The sequence below is a fragment of the Protopterus annectens genome, chromosome 1.part0 (genome assembly GCF_019279795.1).
Source record: "Protopterus annectens isolate FY-2018-M chromosome 1.part0, PAN1.0, whole genome shotgun sequence".
In the NCBI taxonomy this organism is placed as follows: Eukaryota; Metazoa; Chordata; order Ceratodontiformes; family Protopteridae; genus Protopterus; species Protopterus annectens.
Genome location: NC_056725.1, coordinates 699,430,211 through 699,452,754, shown reverse-complemented (window position 1 = coordinate 699,452,754; position 22,544 = coordinate 699,430,211). Strand labels below are relative to the sequence as shown.

Genomic DNA, 22,544 nt, shown 5'->3' with positions numbered 1-22,544 from the left:
CTTGGTGAGGGACTCTGGAGAAGAATCCAAGTGTCTCCTTTTGCACGTTTGTTTACGAGGAACCAAGGCTCGCAAACTACTTGTGGTTCCTTGAGGGTAACACTCTGGGTCACATCGAGCATGGACTGTCACTGCATGGGCAAAATGGCTGAAGACGCAACCAGAGGCGAGGGAGTCGAGGCAAAGTCTGAGGAAATGGTCAGGGGCCTCGATCCACTGGAGAGAACCCTTTCCACCACGTTGAAAGCCAAGGGAGAGGGAACCTCCTGGGAAACTAATAAGGAAGCTGCTCTCCCTGGATCTGATGGGGGGATCAGAGCCAAGCCCGCCAGAGCTGAGATAACAAGGAGAGGACCCTGATCCAGCAATGTCAGCGCCAAAGGAGAAAAGCCCAACCCCTCAGATCTGACAGCCAGGCTTCGGCTCCTAGAGCAGCTCGGGTCCGACACGCTCAAAGTAACAGCCGATGTCGAGGTGCTCGGTAGCACTGGCGCCGACCCCCTGACTCCGGGACCTCTCGGATCCATAAACTCTGATACCGGGGTCAGACCGGAGAAGGCAATATCGGGGCAAAAATGGGAAGCGAGCTCCCCCTCCAGAGGGAGAGGGGGCTGGCAAGACTCCCATCTGAATCTGGGTGCAAATAAACCTTCGCATCATTTTGTATATGTCTGCCTCACTCAAACTTCTGGTGGAATGAGAAGAGGCCACCGACTAGGAGGGTCAATGTGCAGTGGCCCTGGAAGAAGGTCCACGCTCCTCTGGCTGTGCCGTGAATCTGGGCAAGCGGAGCTGAGGAGAAACTGGTCTAGTAACTAACTGCTGCTTCAGAGGAGGACCCACTGGATCCGCTCGGTCCAGGGATCTCTTCCTCCCCTTGTCTCTCTCTTTCTTTTTATCTTTATCTTTTCCCTTCTCTTTCCTAAGCTTCCTATCCGCAGACCTATGAACAGGAATTTGAGTCCTGGCCTGGGAGGGAGGGAGGGAGGGAGGGGAAGAGATTGTGGCTGAGGAAGAAGCAGTCACAGCCCTGACCATAAGAGAAGCGGAGGCAGCTGCCTCCATAGCAGGAAGAAGTCCTTTAAGGATTAATTTTGCCCTGCGATCCTTCAGGGCCCTGGGGTTAAACCCCATATGAATCGAGCATTCAGTCAAAAGATGGGAGGCCCTCCAAACACCAAACATCACACACAGAGTGTGAACATCAGCCGGAGATAACTTATGGCCACAGTGTGTGCATTTCTTGAAAACCAGCTTTGACTACTGATCTGCCATTTTTTAACAAAGTTAAGGCAAAAGGCACAAAGCCCTAACCTGCCTGTCACACACACACACACACACACTCGCATCCACTGACTAGCAATAAGGGGAAGGGATAGGGCCTACTCTAACTACTATGCTAAACTTTTCCTTTTTTTTTTTTGAAAAAGAAAAACACGATGCAAAACAAAGGGGAAGTTAAGCAAGGGAAAGGTATCCTACCTGTCGCTACCAGCAACACAAACACCCAAAACTATCCAAAAACAACCACCTACCATGCCTGAAGCTCTGAAACCACGCTGCTTGGCAAAGCCGTGGCAAATGACATGTGAAGGAAGGAAAGAGATGGAGGGCTATTATGGGTAAGGGGAGGAGCTTGGAGCTCGGATCAGATGCTGGTGAAGCTGCCGTCTCAGATCTGATCCGGATCCGAAACCCACAGGTTGATAATCAAATGAAGTCAACTACTTTACATCATTTATTTATTACGTTAAAAAAATGTATGCATGTTTTGCTATTTTTTTCAAAGACTTAGAAATGTTCAAGATTTCCTTGTTAAGTAACAATTAGCTGACTGTGAAATAATATCACAACTGTACTCTGGCTTTCTTCTATATTGTTAAGAAATTAAACCTCTTGTATTAGAGGCAACATGGGATATATGCAAATTACCCTTTAAGGACATCAGGTGTTTCAGCCAAACGTCAATTCTGAATTTACATGAATTTTTCTTTTGAGTCTATTCATGGACAAATTCTGGCAAAAAAAGCCAGACCCCATTAGCTGTGGACATGCATGTTTCTGCCTTCTTATGGCATCATCAGCACAGCATAAGTGGAATGTTCGCCTAACATTTGGAAAGACAGGGTTGTCGTACTCAACTGATATCCATAAACCTTAGGGTGACTGCAAAATATCCCAACTAACAAATTAAAACAATGAGTAAAAAGGTCACACAACAAAAACAATCGGTTAAAAAAAATCTAACAAAGCTAAACTTTCCACTGTGTGATTCCTTAAACCTTTTGATTTTTCTTTTTGTTTTTAATTGATTGTTTTTGTTGTGTGCATCTTTGCTAGATTTTTTTGTGTATAGCTTTGCTAGATTTTTCTTTTTGTTTTTTAACCAATTGTTTTTTTTTTCTGTGTGATCTTTTTACTCATTGTTTTAGTTAAAGTTTAGACTTAAAAGAAAAAGTCATGGACATTCAGAGTTTCCATTTAGCTGAAACACCTGATGTCCTTAAAGGGTAACTTGCATATATCCCATGTTGCCTCTAATACAAGAGGTTTAAGGAATCACACAGTGGAAAGTCTAGCTTTGCTAGATTTTTCTTTTTGTTTTTAGCCAGCTGTTTTTATTGTGTGACCTTTTTACTCCTTTTTTTTTTTTTTTTTTTTTAGTTTATATTGTTAAGAAATTAGGTAACAAGGTTCTATACACTGATTTGACATAAAGGCATAGTTAATGATAAAATATGACGATTTCTCACTTTTTAACATCTGTCATTGTGGGAGGTCGAGTCGGTGTTTCTTCACTTATTTTCCATTCTGCCGGACTCTTATTCTTCATAGGCTGACTGCAGGAGAATGACTTTGGGACAGAGGCAGAAAGCTGAAAAGAGCTGGAATGAGGTATCTTACAAGGCCACGGATTCTCAGCACCAGATGGTTTGAAAAGCTGAGAGGCAGAGCTCTGTCCAGAATTCACAATGCTGAAAAAAAAAACATACATCCATAGGATATTGTTCTATAATTTCAATTAGCATTACAAGGAAATCCTGAAACTAGTGCTGGATTCAACATTATGTTAATCAAATATCACAAACTATGGACTTCTTTAAACAATTTACTAAAAAAATGACAACATAGTGATTTTCAACTGTTACTGAACTAATGTAACAAAAGAAAGAGAAACTGAGCTGAGGCGGTTTATAGCAAATGTCTGTAAAAACGAAAAGGCAATGCCTCCTGTCTCCCCTGCCCCACTTCTGAATGGGCTTGTATAAGGAAATTATCACCACAAACATTTAACATATGTTACTAAAGCCACCTCGAAGTTGCACTTGATTTATGTAAATACCAGTGTGATAACTCAGCTGTTAATGCATTATTTTTGTCTATACAGCAAATCAGATTAGAACTTCCTGTCAGCGCACACAGCATACAAGATGTGTTTTAAAAGAGTCAACTCTCTCCCAGTTTAAAAAGAGCATATTTGCTGCTGAAAGTCAAGCTTTTATAATAGAAGTGCTACAGTTACCTTCAATTATGAACTCTCAATGTGTGTGTGGGGAGTCTCCATACATAAAACTAACAAGAAAAAGATATACTCAGCTAAATTTTCTGGGTGATAGTAAATTGTCATAAGGTCAAGCTTGAAGTCAGAAAACCGGGGACTGTTTGCTGCAATCTGCTACACTCCAGAAAAATAAATACAATTAATACAAGTTACAGAGGACTCGTGAATAATTACAACTGAACAGTGCAAAATTATTTCCACTTTGTTGGTTTACATTGCTCATTTGGGTAAAAGACTGGAAGATATGGCTAAAGCTTTACCTGCGCATTCAAATCAGTTAATGAAAGGGGGGGTTAAGGACAGTGCATTTCTCAGAAGTGAAGTCTGAAGTTTCTGAAAAAATGATTAATACACATGTTAGACAAAGGCAGACAAACATTTGCAATTTAATGACATCCCTAAGCATCCGTGAGTAGGATCAGGCTACTAGATGTGTGGAACTGATTACTAAAAATAGCATCCGTGAGTAGGATTAGGCTACTAGAGGTGTGGAAAGTACAGTTGTGTACACTTACATAAATGTAGATGTTTGAGTGTATTCACTGTTGCAGTTATTACATTTGGGTAATCTGCTGGCAGGTTGCCCTGAGTCAGCCTGAATATCAAAGTCTTGGGTCCTGCGTCGGTTGCTGTCTCCTCTTCCATGACGTCAGGTCGTCAGGGGTAAAAAAAACATGCATCCAACGACATTTTCTTTACTTTTTCTTACCCCAGATGTCAGATGCCCCCCAAATGGGTAGCATATATATATATATATATATATATATATATATATATATATATATATATATATATATATATAAAAATAAATACAATTGTAACAATATAAATTTTACCTTCATCTAAAAGCAAATACACCAAAAAGGCTGTAGAATATAGAGAAAGAAAGACAAGTTCTAGAAAAAAGGGGGATGGCGGGTGGGTAACCCGGACTCGAACATCTACATTTATGGTAAGTGCACACAACTGTACTATGTTCTTCGCGTTTCACTGTTGCAGTCATTACATTTGGGTAGAATCCAAAGCTATGGATGAGAGACTGGACCTAAATAGCATTAGGAGCGGCTATAAGGCCCTGCAGAACTGCAGTGGCAAAGCCTGCCCTGACTTAGAGAAGAGAGGCAAATGATAATGCTTTGTAAAAGTATGAACAGAGCTCCAAGTAGCAGCTTCTAGAATGTCTTTGGTTGGCACCCCTCTGAGAAAAGCTGCTGAGGTAGATGCAGCCCTGTTGAAATGTGACCTGATTCCCTTGGGCACCGGTTTACCATGATGCAAATAGCAGAAACGAATGCAGTGGCTTATCCACTTTGAAATAGTCTGCTTTGAAATAGCCTTTCCCTCTGATCATGCAGCAAATGCCACCAGTAGCTGCTCAGACTTTCTTAGAGATTTGGTCCTGTTTAAGTAGACTCTTAGTTGTCTGTGTACGTTAAAGGAATTCAAAATCCGCTCCCCCTTGTTCTGCGGATTTGGGTAAAAAGTTGGCAGGTGAATAGTTTGGTTAAGAGCCACACTGGATACCACCTTAGGTATAAAGGAAGGATTGATCCTGAGGGACACCCTGTCCGGGTGAAATGTAATAAATGGCTCCACAGCCATGAGGGCCTGTAGTAGTGATTGCCAGAAGGAAAGCTGTTTTTCAAGATAAAAACTTTATATCCGCAGTAGCTGCTGGTTCAAATGGAGGCAGGGTGACCTTTACCAACACAAAACTGAAGTCCCATGCAGGAGTTGGTGATCTTCTGGGAGGCCTTAAATTTTTGGCCCCTCTTAGATACTGTTTTAGCAGAGGATGAGAAAAGATGGGAGGCTCTGTGCTGTAATGAGCCCAGATGGCAGAGGCATGGATTTGTATTGATGAAAAAGATAGGCCCTTGTCAAGCATCTCAGTCAAGTATTGTAAAATCTGAGGAATATTTGGCTTTGCTGTGTCGGCCCCTTGTGCTTGGTTCCAAGCACAGAATCTCTTCCATTTATCAGCATAAGATTTTCTAGCACTAGGCCTTCTGGCTTCCAAAATTACATCCATCACAGATTTACTGAGAGGTGTTGTTTGAATAATTACATGATCAGCCATGCTGCCAGGTTCAGAGTTTGGAGCTGATTGTGCAGAATTTGATTGTTCTGCTGAGACAGTAGATGAGGTATTTGAGGCAGGTACCAAGGAGGGAGTTGAGACATATTCCTTAGAATTGGGTACCAGTGCTGGCGAAGCCAGTCCAGGGCAATTAGTATCATTTTTGGTTTCTCCTGTCTGACCTTTAGTAAGACCCTGGGAAGAAGAGGAAGAGGAGGAAAGGCATAGACTGATAGGTTTTTCCAACTGAAGGATAGGGCATCCACTTTCCATGCTTGTCTGTGATAAGTCCTTGTGCAGAATTTGTCCAGTTGATAATTCTGGGGAGAGGCAAATAGATCTATGTCCGGGCTCCCCCATTTCTTTGTTATCATGCTGAAGACTTGTGGATCCAGTTTCCACTTGGGAGGGTCGATAAGATTTCTGCTTAGAACGTCTGCCAGAGTAATTTGTTTTCCTGGCAGGAATTGACTTGAAGATGAACTTGGTAAGTCAAGGCTGTGTCCCACAATGCCATGGCTAGTCTGCAAAGGGGGTAGGAATGTGTACCCCCTGCTTGTTTATGTATCACATAACCGTGGTGTTGTCCGTCTTTATCAGTAGTTGTCCTGTATGAAGTAAATCCTTGAAGGCTATCAGGGCATTCTGAACAGCTAACATCTCTTTCTGGTTGATATGCAGATGCATTTGTTTTGGGCTCCATATGCCCTGAATGCATCTCCCGACCAAGTGGGCTCTCCAAGCGTAGTCTGATGCATCTGTAGTTAGGGTTTGGTTGGCAGGGGGTAGAGTGAAAGACCGTCCCATGTTCTGGTGACTTGCCTCTGCCCACCAAAGAAACTCCTGTTGTAGGCAGGGAATGAGAGGCATCATTGTTTCCAGACTGTGACAATGTTGACTCCATAAACTTTTTAGATACCACTGTAGTTTCCTCATATGCAGTCTTGCATATGGAATTAGTAGAATGCAGGATGCCATGAACCCCAAAGCCTGCAGAATTTGTCTTGCAGATAACTGGGTTTTTGTTGCCATCTGTTTGAAGTAAATAGTCAGTTGCCTTTGTTTGTCTGGCGTAAGATAAGCCATCTGGGCAGTTGTATTCAAGCTTGCACCCAGGAATGCAATCTTTTGAGAGGGTACCAGTTATGATTTCTTTTCATTTATTGTGTACCCTAGGCATGTTAGAAGCCTTTTTACAAACGCCAGATGTTGAAGAAGAATATCCTTGTTTTCTGCTTGAATGAGACAGTTATCCAAGTAAGGATAGATTTGTATGCTTCTTTGTCTGCAAAATGCAATTACTGGTGCCAGGCACTTTGTAAAGACCCTGGGCGCAGTAGATAAGCCAAAGGGCAGTGCAGAGAATTGGTAATGCATAAAACCATCCTTGAAGCGGAGGCATCTTCTGCACGATTCCCTTACTGGGATATGCAGGTATGCCTCTTTTAAGTCTAGAGTCACTAGCCAAGCATTCTTGCCCAGCATGGGCAGAAGCTGTTGCAAAGTCAGCATTCTGAATTTTGGGATGTCCAAGAATGTGTTCAAAATCAATAAATCCAGTATTGGGCGCCAGGCATTGTCTTTTCTGGGTACCAAGAACAGTCTTAAGTAAAACCCTTGTCCTTTTTCCCATTCTGGTACTGGCTGAATAGCCCCTATATCCATGAGGGACGTAACTTGTTTCTGTGCCTCAACCCATTGATTTTGTGGCAGATCTGGCCAACCGTTTGGAATTGGCAAGGTATGGAAATGAAATCTGTATCCCTGGGATACTATGTTTAATACCCACTTGTCCTGGTTTATTAACTGCCAGTTTTGAGCATGAAGTGCTAGTTTCCCCCCTAAAGGGGCTGCCAAAAGATAAGTGCTTGGTGATGGCAGAAGGAAGTCATTGAGACTGTTTACTGCAGGGCTGTGCTTTGTTTCCTCCAGATTTGGAGGTAGAGACACCCCATTGCTTTGACCTGTAAGAACCCTGTGATTGGTATCTAGAGCCTTTTGAGGGCCTGGATTTGCCCCATGAGGCTCTGTCGGAAACAGGAAAGGACCAATTTTTTGTAGGCTAGTGTCTACTGAATCTTGGTGGCTGCACTTGTAAGAAGTCTTTTACAGTTTGCATAGACTTAGCTTTGTCTTCCATTTTCTTTACAACCTCTTCTGCCTTATTACCAAACAAAGTATCATGCCGTAAAGGTGCATCCAACAATTTAGCTTTAACATGATCAGGCAAATTTTGCTCCTTGAGCCAAGCAAGCCTTCTAATCACAGATCCAGTAACTGCAGCCCTGCAGGAGGCCTCCAAGGAATCAAAACCACATTGCAATGTATGCTTTCCAACCTATTCTGCTGCATGCAATAATTCCTGTAATTCTTTATTTTCCACACATTCAGAAATCAACATCATTTTCTGTTTCAATAATCCCATAACATGCTGTTGATATTTAAGCATATGAAACTGGCAGTTTAAGCCCCTAATTGCCAAGGTTGCAGACGTATAAACCTTCTTTCCCCATCTATCCAGCGCCCTGGAATCTCTATCACAGGGGGCAGGATTCTTAGCTGTTGAGACCTTTACACCTTTGGGACCCTGTGAGATAGTTTCAGGGTCAGCAGCAGGATTTTTAAATAAAAATTTGTGGGAGTCAGGAACCCTGTAATATCTGTCTGGCTTGCTAAGAGCCGGAGGTAGGGAATCTGGAGCCATGCTTGATTCCGAAAACACATCATCAACAATGTCTAAAACAGGAGGTATGGCCAAAGGCCTATGCTGAGGAAGAAGGAGGAAATCCCTAAGCCTCTTTTTTTGATTCTGAAAAATCTTGACTCTCCCAATGAAAATGTTCCCTCAAAGAATGCAAGGTTTCTCCAAAAGAATAATCTTCAGAAGGAGATGCAGATGGGATGGATTCCTCTGCATCTGAATCCTCATAGGGTGGTATGGAAAATTCCTGATCAGAATAGGAATCGGAAGAAACAGAAACCTGATATGAAGATTCATAATCAGTGTCTTGCTTAGGCCTCTTATCGGGGGGGGGGGGTTGGGAACCCCTGATCAAGGTAATTAAGTCTTCAGCCATTTTGATAATCTGTTTTTTGGGCATAGAGGCCTGAGCACGTGGCTCATGCATTGGTTTTTTGGCCGTAGAAGTTGCTTTTGTCTTTGTTTTTGAAGCTGGCGTCGGTTTTACATAGAAATGCTGAGGCCTGAAAACACCCTCAGAAGTCGGTGCCTGCTCAGCGGCTCTGGACCCATCTGAGGGAGAGACATCCGCGGGTACAATACTCTGGGGAATCTCGCAGCATGCCGGACTCCACATGGGTGTCGGTAGAGGCCTGCAACTCAAATGTAGCGAGTATCAGGGGCTGCGAAAGCGCCTCACTGAGTACCGGCGAACCGGCGACTGGCTTAGGAGAAGCTTCGTCGTCGGTTTTGGACCTCGACGGTCTGTCTCTGTCCTTTTCTTTGCGTTTTTTGTGAACTCCGGTAGTCGGATTGCTATCTGACGACATTTCAGGGTAGTTAAATCTGTTTCCAAAATATTTTGAAGCAAAGATATACCGACGCTTAATAGTGCGTTGGTTAAATCTAGCACAAAACCAACAGCAAGGCACGTTATGATCTGGGCCTAGGCAAGGAATACAGTACAAATGGAAATCCTTATGAGGTATTTGCTTCCCACAAGTAATGCAATTATTAACTTTTACTGACATCGGTAAGGAGCAAGAAAAATTTTCCCCAATGGGGTACTTTGCTTTAATTGAAGACTTCGATTCTGAAACTCGAATGCGAAAATTTCAGGAGTCCGACCGGCACTTGTGAACTGCTTCTGCTTCTGGCATCGCATGGCAAGAAAGACAAAAATGGCATCGGATGCATGTTTTATACCCCTGACGACCTGACGTCATGGAAGAGGAGACAGCAACCGACGCAGGACCCAAGACTTTGATATTCAGGCCGACTGAGGGAAACCTGCCAGCAGATTACTCAAATGTAATGACTGCAACAGTGAAACACGAAGAACATCTGATTACTAAAAAAACTAACAGAATGACTTGGGATAACGGAACAAGACATTTTTACAGACAGATGGAGAATTCAAAGGATATTTATGTTTATGCGCAGCGCTGCTTAGCCAAGGTAAACCATTATCGGGTGCCTTAAAGTCTGCTCTTCAAATTTTCTCTTAGACCTTGTAAACCTTTACTTCTGAGCACTGAAATTATACCTTAAATCCAGCACTTGCTCAGAACATCTTGTAGCAATTATTGCAAGTTCACCCACTGCTACTAGCACTAACTTTCCACAAAGGAAACAAAAAAGCTTCAGTACTTAATCTAAACATAAATAACTCGGTACTTAAAAAGCTGATCACTTTTCCAGGCACTTCCAATGGTCAGTTTCCGATGCTTTCTCCTGTTAACCTGGAGAACCTGGGCATCCTGAGGCAATGCACCAATTGTCTTATGTACAGAGACAACCCTCTCCTCCTACCTTCAAACACACCCACTTGTGAGAGATGCAAGTACATAGCCAAACTTGAGGCTTCGCTATCTCAATCTAAGACTGGGTCAGCCAGTCAGGAGGAAAAGGTCAACACACATATCACATCACAGACAACACATAGCGCCCCTGTTAGCACACCACTGCTATCACACAGCAACACAAAACACAGGACCACTTTCACGGAGGCTTTTTTAAAAAATCTGCCCAAACAGCAGAGACCTCCAAGGCACAAACACAAGCAACCACCCTCATCAAAGCATAACCCACAAGGCACATAGCCCTCACAAATAGTGAGCCACTCAAGCTACGCCCCTAAGGCAGAACAATGTACCAAACAATTAGTCATAGATGACTCAATTGTAAGGCACACTGACACCCCACTCACTAGGCTAAATAAGGAGAAAGTCACGATCAGCTGCCTGTCGAGTGCCAGGATTCGCAATATAATGCATGCACTTGGGTCTCTTCACAGCAAGTACAAATACGACTCCACCATCATGCATGTTGGTGTGAATGACTGAAGACGTACCTCCCTGTACTAAATGAAAAGAGATATGGAGGAGCTCTCTGATCTTGTAGCCCAGGCACGTATGACCCAAGCCTTGAGTAGCATCCTACCATCACCAAGAATGATACCACAGTACAAGCAGAAAATGTTTGACTTCAACAATTGGCTTAGTTTCTGGTGTCATTCAAAAGGGATCCAGCATTTGTCTGCTTGGGATGAAATGATACACAGACCTCAATGCTTTGCATCTGTCACATCTGGGATTCCGGATACTGGCCAAGGCCATTGCCACCCCTATAGTGCCTTTTTTAGGCAATGCTCTGAAAACAAATTTACCACCATAACATCTGCTAGCAAACACATCCTAAGGGTTATGCTACTCAATGCTAGAAGTCTAAACATCAAAATGCACATGCTCGAGTCACTCCTCAAACTGGAGAACTTTGACATCTGTGCAGTAACAGAGACATGGTTCAAGGGTCCTGAAAGCACCCCTGCGCTACCAGGTTACAATGCATATCACACCTTTCAGCCCCCAAATCTGAACCAAAGCCCTAAGGGATGTGATGACTGAACCCCCAAAGGCAGAGGTGTATCCATCTTCATAAAAGATACACACACCTCCAGACTTGTTGCCCAACATAATGCATCAGAAATATTTCAGGTACAGTTAACACTGGACAAAAAGTACAGTTGTGTACAATACATATATGTAGATGTTTGAGTGTATTCACTGTTGCAGTCATCACACTTGGGTTATCTGCCTGCAGGTAAGCCCTCAGTCGGCCCGAATACCAGAGGCTTAGTATTTCTGCATCAGATGCTGTCACTCCAGGACTGACGTCAGGTCATCAGGGATATAGAAACAGACAGCCGACACTATTACATCAGTTTTTCTTGCCCCAAATGTCAGGAGCCCCCCCAAATAGGGAGCTAAGTTATGGTGGGGAAAAGACCACCAGTAAAAAGTAAATACCAATAACAATTCTCCTGAAAGGGGTGAGTAATAGCCATAAAGACGAGAGAGAAACTAGGGGGCTGGAGGGAGGGAAACCAGGACTGCAACAGTGAAAACACTCGAACATCTACATTTATGGTAAGTGTACACAACTGTACTATGTTCTTCGTGTTTCACTGATGCAGTCATCACACTTGGCTAGATTCCCAAAGCTGAAGAAGGGTGGAGGCAGTCAAGAAGAGTTAGGGCTGGCTAGTATGCCTTGCAGTACTGCTGTTGCAAAACCTGCCCTGGATTTGGAAAAGATAGGCAGGTGGTAATGCTTGGTGAAGGTGTGCACAGAACACCAGGTAGCAGCTTCCAGGATGTCCCGGGTAGGGACTCCCCTGAGAAATGCTGTAGAGGTAGATGCTGTCCTAGTGGAATGTGTTCTGACCCCCTGAGGGGATGGTTTCCCATGGTGCTTGCAGTGGAAATGGATGCAGTGTGCTACCCATTTGGAACTTGTTTGTTTTGAAATGGCTTTACCCACTGCCCCTGTTGCAAAGCTGACTAGCAACTGGTCAGATTTTCTGAAGGGCTTAGTCCTACCAAGGTAGAATCTGAGCAGTCTGTGCACGTCTAAGGAGTGCAGGATCCTTTCCCCTTTACTTTGGGGATTAGGGAAAAAAGTTGGCAAATGGATGGATTGGTTGAGAGCCATACTGGACACCACTTTAGGCATAAAGGAAGGGTTAGTCCTGAGGGAAACCCTGTCAGCATGGAAAATAATGAAGGGTCCCACAGCCATGAGTGCTTGTAGCTCAGACACTTTTCTAGCTGAAGTGATGGCAAGAAGCAGGATTGTTTTCCAAGAGAGGAATTTTAACTCTGCTGATGCTGCAGGTTCAAGGGGGGGAAGTGTGAGCTTTTCCAGTAGAAAGTTAAGGTCCCAATCAGGGGTGGGTGCTCTCCTTGGTGGCCTTAAGTTGTTTGCCCCTCTCAGGAACAGTTTGATAAGAAGGTGCGAGAAGAGAGGTGTCTCAGTGTTGAAATGAGCCAAAACAGCTGAGGCATGTATCTTAATGGAGGAGGAGGACAGGCCTTTGTGGAGTAGATCTGCTAAGTAATTCAGGATTAGAGGTAGAGAGGGCATTGTTGTGTCCTCTCCTTTAGATTGAATCCAGGAGCATAACCTTTTCCACTTATCAGCATAGGATTTTCTTGTACTGGGTCTTCTGGCATCAAGAATTATGTCCAGTACCTGCTTGCTTACGGGGGCAGGGGGAGAATTCAAGGAATAAGCCAGGCTTCAAGATTTAGGGTTTGCAGTTGCGGATGGAAAAATCTGTCCCTCCTGCTCAGAGAGCAGAGCTGTGTTTCGGTGTAGGTGCCAGGGTGGCACAGGTGACAGTCTGCATAGGAGTGGGTACCAGTACTGGCGTGGCCAGTCTGGGGCAACCAGAATTGTCCTTGGTTTGTCCTGTCTTATCTTGAGTAATACTTGAAGGGGCAGAGGGGAAAGGCATAGATTGAGAGACTGACCCACTGAAAAGATAGGGCATCCACTTTCTAGGCCCTGCTGTGAAGATTCCTGGTGCAGAATTTGCTGAGCTGGTGGTTGAAGGGGGAGGCAAAGAGATCAACCTCTGTGGTCTCCTATTTCTGAATCAGCTTGAAGGTGCCGGGCTCTAATTGCCACTCGTGTGGGTCTAGTAGATTTTTGCTTTGGTCATCTGCCAGTGAGTTTTGTTTGCCTGGCAGGAATTGAGCTTGCGGATGGACTTGCATGTCCAAGGCCGTGTTCCACAGGGTCATGGCTAACCTGCAGAGTGGGTATACGTGTGCCTCCCCCTGCTTGTTGATGTAACACATAACTGTGATGTTGTCTATTCTTATTAGCAGTTGTCCTGGAAGCAGTAGGGATCTGAAAGCTGTCAGGGCATTTTGCACAGCTGGCATCTCTTTTTGGTTGATGTGCAGATGCATTTGACTTGGGCTCCAGTGGCCCTGAATGCATCTGCCGTCCATGTGTGCTCCCCAGGCATAGTCTGATGCGTCTGTGGTTAGGGTCTGGATGACGTGGGGGTGAGTAAAGGGCAGTCCCTTGTTGTGGTTGCATGCTTCTGCCCACCAAAGGCACTCTGTCCTTAGACAGGGTATGACAGGAATGACTGTTCCCAATTCCTGAGAATGTTGGCACCAAAGACTTTTTAAGTATCACTGAAGTTTCCTCATATGCAGTCTTGCATATGGAATTAGCAGTATAAATGAGGCCATGAACCCTATAGCCTGCAGTATTTGTCTTGCATTTAGCTGGGTTCTGGTGACCATTTGTTTGAAGTAGGCTGTCAGATAGACTTGCTTTTCTGAAGTGAGGAATGCCATCTGGGATGTTCTGTTCAAGCTTGCTCCCAGGAATACAATCTTTTGACTGGGTACCAGTTTTGATTTCTTTACGTTGATGGTGTACCCCAAGGAAGTGAGAAGGTTTTTCACAAATGTCAGGTGCTGCAACAGCAATTCCTGACTGTCCGCCTGAATCAGGTCGTCGTCCAAGTACGGGTACCTTTGGATATTTCTCTGACTGCAGTATGGAATGGCTGGAGCCAGGCATTTTGTGAATACTCTGGGCGTAGTAGATAAGCCAAAGGGAAGTGCAGAGAACTGATAATGCATAGATCCTGCCCTGAAATGTAGATACTTCCTGCATGACTCCCTTATGGGGATGTGCAGATAGGCTTCTTTTAAGTCTAGGGTGACTAACCAGGCATCCTTGGCTAGCAAAGGAAAAAGCTGTTGCAGGGTAAGCAGTTTGAATTTTGGTACCAGCAGGAAGGTGTTGAGAATAGAAAGATCCAGGATTGGGTGCCAAGAGCCCTCTTTCCTGGCTACCAGGAAGAGTCTGGAGTAGAATCCTTGACCCCTCTGTTCTTCTGAATTAGCTAAACAGCTCTGATATTGAGCAGGGAAAGTACTTGGCTTTGAGCCTCTGCCCACTGGTTTGGAGGAAGGTCTGGAAACCCGCTTGGGGTTGGCAGTGAGTGGAAATAAAATTTGTACCCCTGGGATACAATGTTGAGGACCCATCAGTACTGTGTGATAGACATTCAGTTTCTTGCATGAATAGCAAGTTTTCCTCCTAGGGGCACAAGCAATTGGGCAGGGTTGGGGAGTGGAGTAAAGAAGTCATTAGGAGTTTTTTTTCTGTAAGGAGGTGGCTTACTACTTCCTGTTTTAGGGGTGGGGCACTCCATTGCTTAGAACTCTGCATACCCCGAGACTGTACTCTGGGCGGTCTGTTACTCATGTGTCTGGTTTGAGAAGGCTTGGAAGGGGCTGGAAAGGACCAGTGTTTGGAAGGGCAATGCCTACTGAACCTAGGAGGCTGCACTTGTAAGAATTCTTTAACAGTCTGCATAGACTTAGCTTTTTCTTCCATCTTTTTGAGAACCTCTTCTGCTTTGGTGCCAAACAAACTGTCCTTGTTCAAAGGAGTATCTAGTAACTTAAGACTTGACATGGTCTGGCAAGGTCTGCTCCTTAAGCCAAGCATGTCTTCTCAGTACAAAGCCAGTGACTGCTGCCTGGCAAGATGCTTCTAGATCGCAAAGCCACACTGCAAAGTATGCTTGCTGACCTGGCTTGCAGAGTGTATAAGCTCCTGCAAATCATTATTTTCTGCACAGTCTGTAAAGGTTGCCACTTATTGTTTAATAAGTTCCATAATATGTTGCTGGTACTTCAGCATGTGAAAATGACAATTCAATGCCCTAATAGCCAGAGTTGCAAAGGTATATACCTTTTTACCCCATCTGTCCAAAGCTCTGGAATCCCTGTCTGAAGGGGTGGGATTCTTGGCTGTAGTGGGCTTGATACCTTTAGGTCCCTGGGAAATGATCTCTGGGTCAGCAGTAGGATTCTTGAAAAGAAATTTGTGAGTGTCAGGTACTCTGTAGTACCTGTCTGGTTTCTTAGGGACAGGAGGTGAAGTGTCAGAAGTAAGACTGGATTCCATAAAAACATCATCAACAACATCCAGGACAGGGGGAATTGCTAAAGGCCTGTGCTGAGGCAACTCTAGAAATTCTCTGAGTCTCTTTTTGGACTGAGGATAATCTTGGCATTCCAAATGGAAATGCTCTCTTAACTGATGCAAGGTTTCACCAAAAGAAAAATCCTCTGCAGGGGAGGCAGAGGGAATGGATTCCTCTGCATCTAAATCCTCATAAGCAAATAAGGGCATGCCTTCAATATCAGAAAAGTACAGTTGTATACACTTACCATAAATGTAGATGTTCGAGTGTATTCATTGTTGCAGTCATTACATTTGGGGAATCTGCTGGCAGGTTGCCCTCAGTCGGCCTGATTAACAAAGTCTTGGGCCCTGCGTCGGTTGCTGTCCCTTCTTCCATGACGTCAGGTCGTCAGGGGTATAAAACATGCAGCCGATGTCATTACCTCAGTTTTTCTTGCCCTAGATGTCAGGTGCCCCCCAAATGGGGAGCAAATAAAATTAAAAACACAAAAATATACCTCCAACCAAAAGCAAATACACCAAAAAGGCTTTTAAGCATAGTAAAAGAAAGTAGAGGTATAGCCAGAGAAAAACAGGGGGCTGGAGGGAAGGTAACCAGGACTGCAACAGTGAATACACTCGAACATCTACATTTATGGTAAGTGTACACAACTGTACTATGTTCTTTGTGTTTCACTGCTGCAGTCATTACATTTGGGTAGATTCCCAAAGCTATAGTTGGGAGAAGGAAATTATACAGCATTATGCCCAGCTATAAGGCCCTGCAAGACAGAGAGAAAATTGGTAAATGATAATGCTTGGTGAAAGTATGTACAGAACTCCAAGTAGTAGCTTCTAGAATATCCCTGGAAGGAACAACTCTGAGAAAGCCTGCAAAAGTAGATGCTGCCCTGGTGGAATGAGAACTGATCCCCTGGGGGACAGGTGTTCCATGGTGCTTATAGCAGAAATGAATGCAATGGCTTATCCATTTAGAAATTGTCTGTTTTGAAATAGCCTTCCCCTCTGCCCCAGCAGCAAATGCTACTAGCAATTGTTCAGATTTTCTTCGAAGTTTAGTTCTGTCCAAATAGAATCTAAGTTGTCTGTGCACTTCCAAGGAATGCAGAATCCATTCCCCTTTGTTCTGTGGATTGGGATAGAGGTTGGCAAATGAATGGATTGATTAAGAGCCACACTGGAAACCACGTTGGGCATGAAGGATGGATTGGTCCTCAGAGATACCCTGTCCGCATGAAAGATGATGAAAGGCTCCACTGCTATAAGGGCCTGTAATTCAGATATGTGATTGCTAAAAGAAAGGCTGTTTTCCAAGAAAGACATTTTAAGTCTACAGTAGCAGCTGGCTCAAAAGGAGGTAGAGTGAGCTTCTCCAAAATAAAATTAAGGTCCCAGGCAGGGGTAGGAGCTCTCCTGGGTGGTCTCAAGTTCTTTGCCCCTCTGTGATACTGCTTGAGCAGGGGATGAGAAAAGAGGGGTGGTTCTGTGTTATAGTGAGCTGAAATAGCTGAAGCGTAAATTTTAATAAGAGGAAAAAGACAGGCCCTTGTGAAGCATCTCAGTTAAATATTGCAAAATCTGAAGTAAATTGGGCGCTGCTGTGCTCATCCCTAAAGACTGGTTCCAGGCACAGAATCTTTTCCATTTGTCAGCATAAGATTTTCTAGTACTAGGTCTTCTCGCCTCCAAAATGACATCCATCACAGGTTTGCTGAGGGATGCTAAGGGTGAATTTAAGTCATCAGCCAAGCTGCAAGGTTCAATGTTGGGAGTTGAGGGTGCAGAATTTGGTTCTCCTGCTGAGACTGCGAGGAAGGTGTCTGAGGCAGGTGCCAGGGAGATATTTGTGACACACTGCGCAGGAGTGGGTACCAGTGTTGGCGTGGCCAGTCTGGAGCAATCAAAATCATTCTTGGTTTGTCCTGTTTGACTTTTAACAGAACTTTGGAGAGCAGAGGTAGAGGGGGAAAGGCGTAGACTGACAAGTTTTTCCAGCTGAAGGACAGAGCATCCACTTTCCAGGCTTTTTTGTGGGGAGTCCATGTGCAAAATTTGTCCAACTGGTAAGTTCTGGGGGGAGGCAAATAAATCTATGTCTGGGCTTCCCCATTTGCTTGTCAACATGTTGAAAATCCATGGTTCCAGGTTCCACTCATGTGGGTCCATGAGATTTCTGCTTAGTCCATCTGCCAGTGTATTCAATTTTCCTGGCAGGAATTGAGCCTGTAGGTGCACTTGGTAGCTCAAGGCTGTGTTCCACAATGCCATGGCTAGTCTGCATAGGGGGTAGGAATGTGTACCCCCGCTGCTTGTTTATGTACCACATAACCGTGGTGTTGTCCGTCTTTACCATTAGTTGCCCTGGAAGAATGTAGTCCTTGAAGGCTGTCAGAGAATTCTGTACAGCTAACATTTCTTTTTGATTGATATGTAGGTGGCATTTGGTTTGAGGTCCATGTTCCCTGAATGCATCTTCCTGCCATGTGGTCCCCCCACATGTCTGCCTGGCTGGGGGTAATATGAATGGCTGTCCCTTGTTTTGGTGACAAGCCTTTGCCCACCATCGAAACTCCTGTTGCAGGCAGGGAATGAGAGTAATTATAGTTTCCAGGCTGTGGCAATGTTGAGTCCAAACACTTTTTAGGTACCACTGAAGTTTCCTCATATGCAGTCTTGCATATGGAATGATTAGGATGCAGGATGCCATGAAGCCCAAAGCCTGCAGAATTTTTCTTGCAGATAACTGGGCATTTGTTGCTAACACTTTGAAATAGGTAGTCAGTTGCCTTTGTTTGTCTGGCATGAGATAAGCCATCTAGGCAGTTGTATTTAAGCTTGCACCCAGGAATATTATCTCTTGAGAGGCTACTAGTTTCGATTTCTTTTCATTGACTGTGTACCCTAGGCATGTTAGAAGTTTTTTCACAAACGCCAGATGCTGTAGAAGGATGTCCTTGTTCTCTGCTTGAATGATACCGTCATCCAAGTAAGGATATATTTGTATTCCTCTTAGTCTGCAGAATGCAATTACTGGTGCCAGGCACTTGGTAAAGACCCTGGGCGCAGTAGATAAGCCAAAGGGCACTGCAGAGAATTGGTAATGCATTGAGCCAGCCTTGAATCTGAGGTATCTTCTGCATATTTGTCTGATTGGGACATGCAGGTATGCCTCTTTTAGGTCTAAAGTCACAAGCCAAGTGTTCTTGCCCAGCATGGGCAGAAGCTGCTGCAAAGTCAACATTTTGAATTTTGGCATATCCAGGAATGTGTTCAGAATCGATAGGTCCAGTATTGGTCTCCAGGCCTTGTCCTTTCTGGGTACCAAGAACAGTCGTGAATAAAATCCTTGTCCCCGCTCTTGCTCTGGCACTTGTTGAATGGCCATCATGTCCATGAGGGATGAAACTTGTTATTGTGCCTCTGCCCATTGATTTTTTGGCAGATTTGGCCAGCCTTTGGCAGGGTATGGAAATGGAACTTGTAGCCCTGTGACACAATATTTAGTACCCACTTGTCCTGGGTTATAATATGCCAATTTTGAGAAAAAAGTGCTAATTTCCCCTGTAAGGGTGCTGCCAGAAAATAAGTGCTTGGTGCCAGCAGGGGGAAGTCATTGGGACTGTTTCCTGTAAGGTTGTGATTTGTCTTCTCCACTTTTGGAGGTAAAAGCACCCCATTGCTTTGACCTGTATGAACCTTGCGCCTGGAATCTGCCTCTAGGGCGTCTGGGTCTGTCTGACACAGGAAAGGACCAATTCTTAGATGGCCAGTGTCTACTAAACCTAGGCAGCTGTACTTGTAAGAAATCTTTGACTGTTTGCATAGATTTAGCCTTGTCCTCCATTTTCTTTAACACCTCTTCTGCCTTAACACCAAACAAAGTATCATGCTGCAAAGGTGCATCTAATAATTTAACTTTAACATGATCAGGCAGATTTTGTTCCTTTAACCAAGCATGCCTTCTAATTACAGAACCTGTAACTGCGGCCCTGCAGGAGGCCTCTAAAGAATCAAAACCACATTGCAAAGTATGCTTTCCAACTAGTTCAGCTGCATGCAATATATCCTGCATTTCCTTGTTTTCTGCACATTCAGAGATTAACATTTTCTGTTTAAGCAATGCCATGACAGGTTGTTGATGTCTGAGCATATGAAACTGACAGTTTAAGGCCCTTATAGCCAAGGTAGCAGATGTGTAAACCTTTTTTCCCCCATCTATCCAAATGCCCTAGAATCCCTGTCAGCGGGGGTAGGGTTTTTTGCAGCAGAAGCCTTAACTCCCTTGGGACCCTGAGAAATAGTTTCTGGGTCTACAGCAGGGTTTTTAAAAAGGAATTTATGTGAGTCAGGAACCCTGTAATATCTGTCAGGCTTAACAGGAGCTGGAGGCAAGGAGTCAGGGGTAAGGCTAGACTCCGGAAAAACATCATCTACAGTGTCTAACACAGGAGGGATGGCTAGTGGCTTGTGCTGAGGTAGTACCAAGAAATCCCTAAGCCTCTTTTTAGATTCTGAAAAATCTTGGCTCTCCCAGTGGAAATGCTCCCTCATGGTATGTAAGGTTTCCCCAAAGGAATAGTCCTCAAGAGGAGAAGCTGAAGGAATGGATTCTTTAGCATCAGAATCCTCATAGGGAGGAAAAGAATATTCCTGTTCAGAAGAGGAATCATAGGAAATAGAAACTTGATCAGAAGAATCATATTCTGTCTCTTGCCTAGGCCTCTTATCAGGAGGGGGATGGGAACCCCTGATCAAAGTAATTAGGTCTTTGGTCATTTTAAGCTTGTGTTTTTCAGGCATGGAAGTCTGAGTAGGAGAATGCTGTACTTGTTTATTTGTCTTTAGAAATGCTTTAGTCTTTGAAGCTGAGGATGGTTTAACATATAACTGTGTAGGTCTGAATACACCCTCAGAAGCCAATGCCTGCTCAGCGGCTCTGGACCCATCTGAGGGAATGATTTCTGAGTGTCCAACACCTTGAGTATCCAGAGGCCCAGTTGGCTCCACGTGGGATTCGGAAGTGGCCTGTGGCTCTGAGGTAGCGGGCACCAGGGGCTGCAAAAACGCCTCACTGAGAACTGGTGACTGGCCTAACAAAGGGCTCATCGTCAGTTTTGGACCTCGGATGCCTATCCTTTTCCTTGTCCTTGCATTTTTTGTAAACTCCGGTCGTCGGCTGTTCTGACGGCATTATATAATTAAACCTTCAGCCAAAGTAATGAAATGCAAAATCAAACCGACGCTGAATAGTGCGTTGGTTAAATCTAGCACAAACCCGACAGCTAGCAACATCGTGGTCAGGGCCTAGGCAAGGAATACAGTAAGAGTGAAAATCCTTATGAGGTATGACTTCGAAATTTGGATTTGAAAATCGTAGGAGTCGGCCAACCGGCACTTGCGAACTGCTTTTGCTTCGGGCACCGCTCGGCAAGAAAGACTGAAGAAAATGGCATCAGCTGCATCTTTTATACCCCTGGTGCACTGACGTCAGGGAAGAGGCAACAGCAACCGACGCCGGACCAGGACTTTGGAATTCAGGCCGACTGCTGGTAGCCTGCCAGCAGGATAACCCAAGAGTAATAACTGCAACAGTGAAACACGATGAACATTTGCCTCAGAAGCCAGTGTCTGCACAGCAGCTCCGGAATCATTCAAGGTAGAGACATCCGCAGGTTCCACAGTCGAAGAAGAGTCTCGCGGCATACCAGACTCTGAATGGGTCTCAGTAGAGGCCTGCGAATCCACAGAAGTGGGCATCAGGGGCTGCGAAAGCGCCTGAGTACCGGCGGACTGGCGATTAGTTTAACAGAAGCATCATCGGCAGCTTTGGACCTATGCAATCTATCTCTGTCTTTATCCTTACATTATTTCGGAATATTGGTAGTTGGATGACTTATCGAAGACATTTTGGAATACGAAGATCGAGAGCAAAAGAATTTAGCAACAGAGAGAGCCCGACGACGAATGGTTTGGGTGTTAAACAAGGCAAAAAAGTGACAGCGAGGTACGTCATGGTTTGGGCCTAAACAGGTGATGCAGTAAGAATGAAAACCTCTGTGAGGTATTTGCTTTCCACAGGCAAGACAATTGTTAACTTTTTCTGACATCGGTTAGAGCAAGAAAAAAGGATCCCCAATGGGGTACTTAGCATTAGAAGACTTCAGGATTAATCAATTCATAAATGAAAATTCAGGTAGTGGCTGACCGGCACTTGTGAACTGCTTCTGCTTTTGGCTCCTCGGCAAGAAAGACTGATGTAATGGCGTCAGCTGCCTGTTTTTATACCCCTGACAACCTGACATCAGTCCTGGAGCGACAGCATCTGCCAGAGAAATACTAAGTCTCTGGTATTCGGGCCGAATGAGGGCTACCTGCAGGCAGATAACCCAAGTGTGATGACTGCAACAGTGAAACACGATGAACATCTGCAGTCCATGTTGTAGCCTGCTACAGATATAGTACAGTTGTGTACACTTACCATAAATGTAGATGTTCAAGTGTATTCACTGTTGCAGTCATCACATTTGGGTTATCTGCTTGCAAGTAGCCCTCAGTCGCCCTGAATACCAGCCTTAGGATTTCTGCGTCGGATGCTGTTGCTTCTTCCATGACGTCAGGTCGTCAGGGATATAAAACATGCAGCCGATGTCATTACATCAGTTTTTCTTGCCACAGATGTCAGGTGCCCCCAAAATAGGAAGCAATTACATGGTATGGAACACCCCCAGCAAAAAGCAAATGCACATGATATAAGATATGCCAACCAAAAGAGATAGGTAGAAGTAAAGAGAAGTCAGGGGGCTGGAGGGAGGGTAACCAGAACTGCAACAGTGAATACACTTGAACATCTACATTTATGGTAAGTGTACACAACTGTACTATGTTCTTTGTGTCTCACTGTTGCAGTCATCACA

General features: G+C 44.4%; 1 protein-coding gene across 3 annotated transcripts in view; it reads right to left on the bottom strand.

Moving 5' to 3' along the window:
• The window catches only part of SIPA1L3 (signal induced proliferation associated 1 like 3), a 3,185,962-nt gene that overhangs the window by 875,739 nt on the left and 2,287,679 nt on the right, over nt 1-22,544 (bottom strand). For all 3 annotated transcript variants that reach the window (XM_044062280.1, XM_044062270.1, XM_044062288.1), the window contains exon 15: nt 2,754-2,975. In XM_044062280.1, the coding sequence (XP_043918215.1) occupies nt 2,754-2,975 (222 nt within the window). The remainder of the gene's footprint in view (nt 1-2,753; nt 2,976-22,544) is intronic.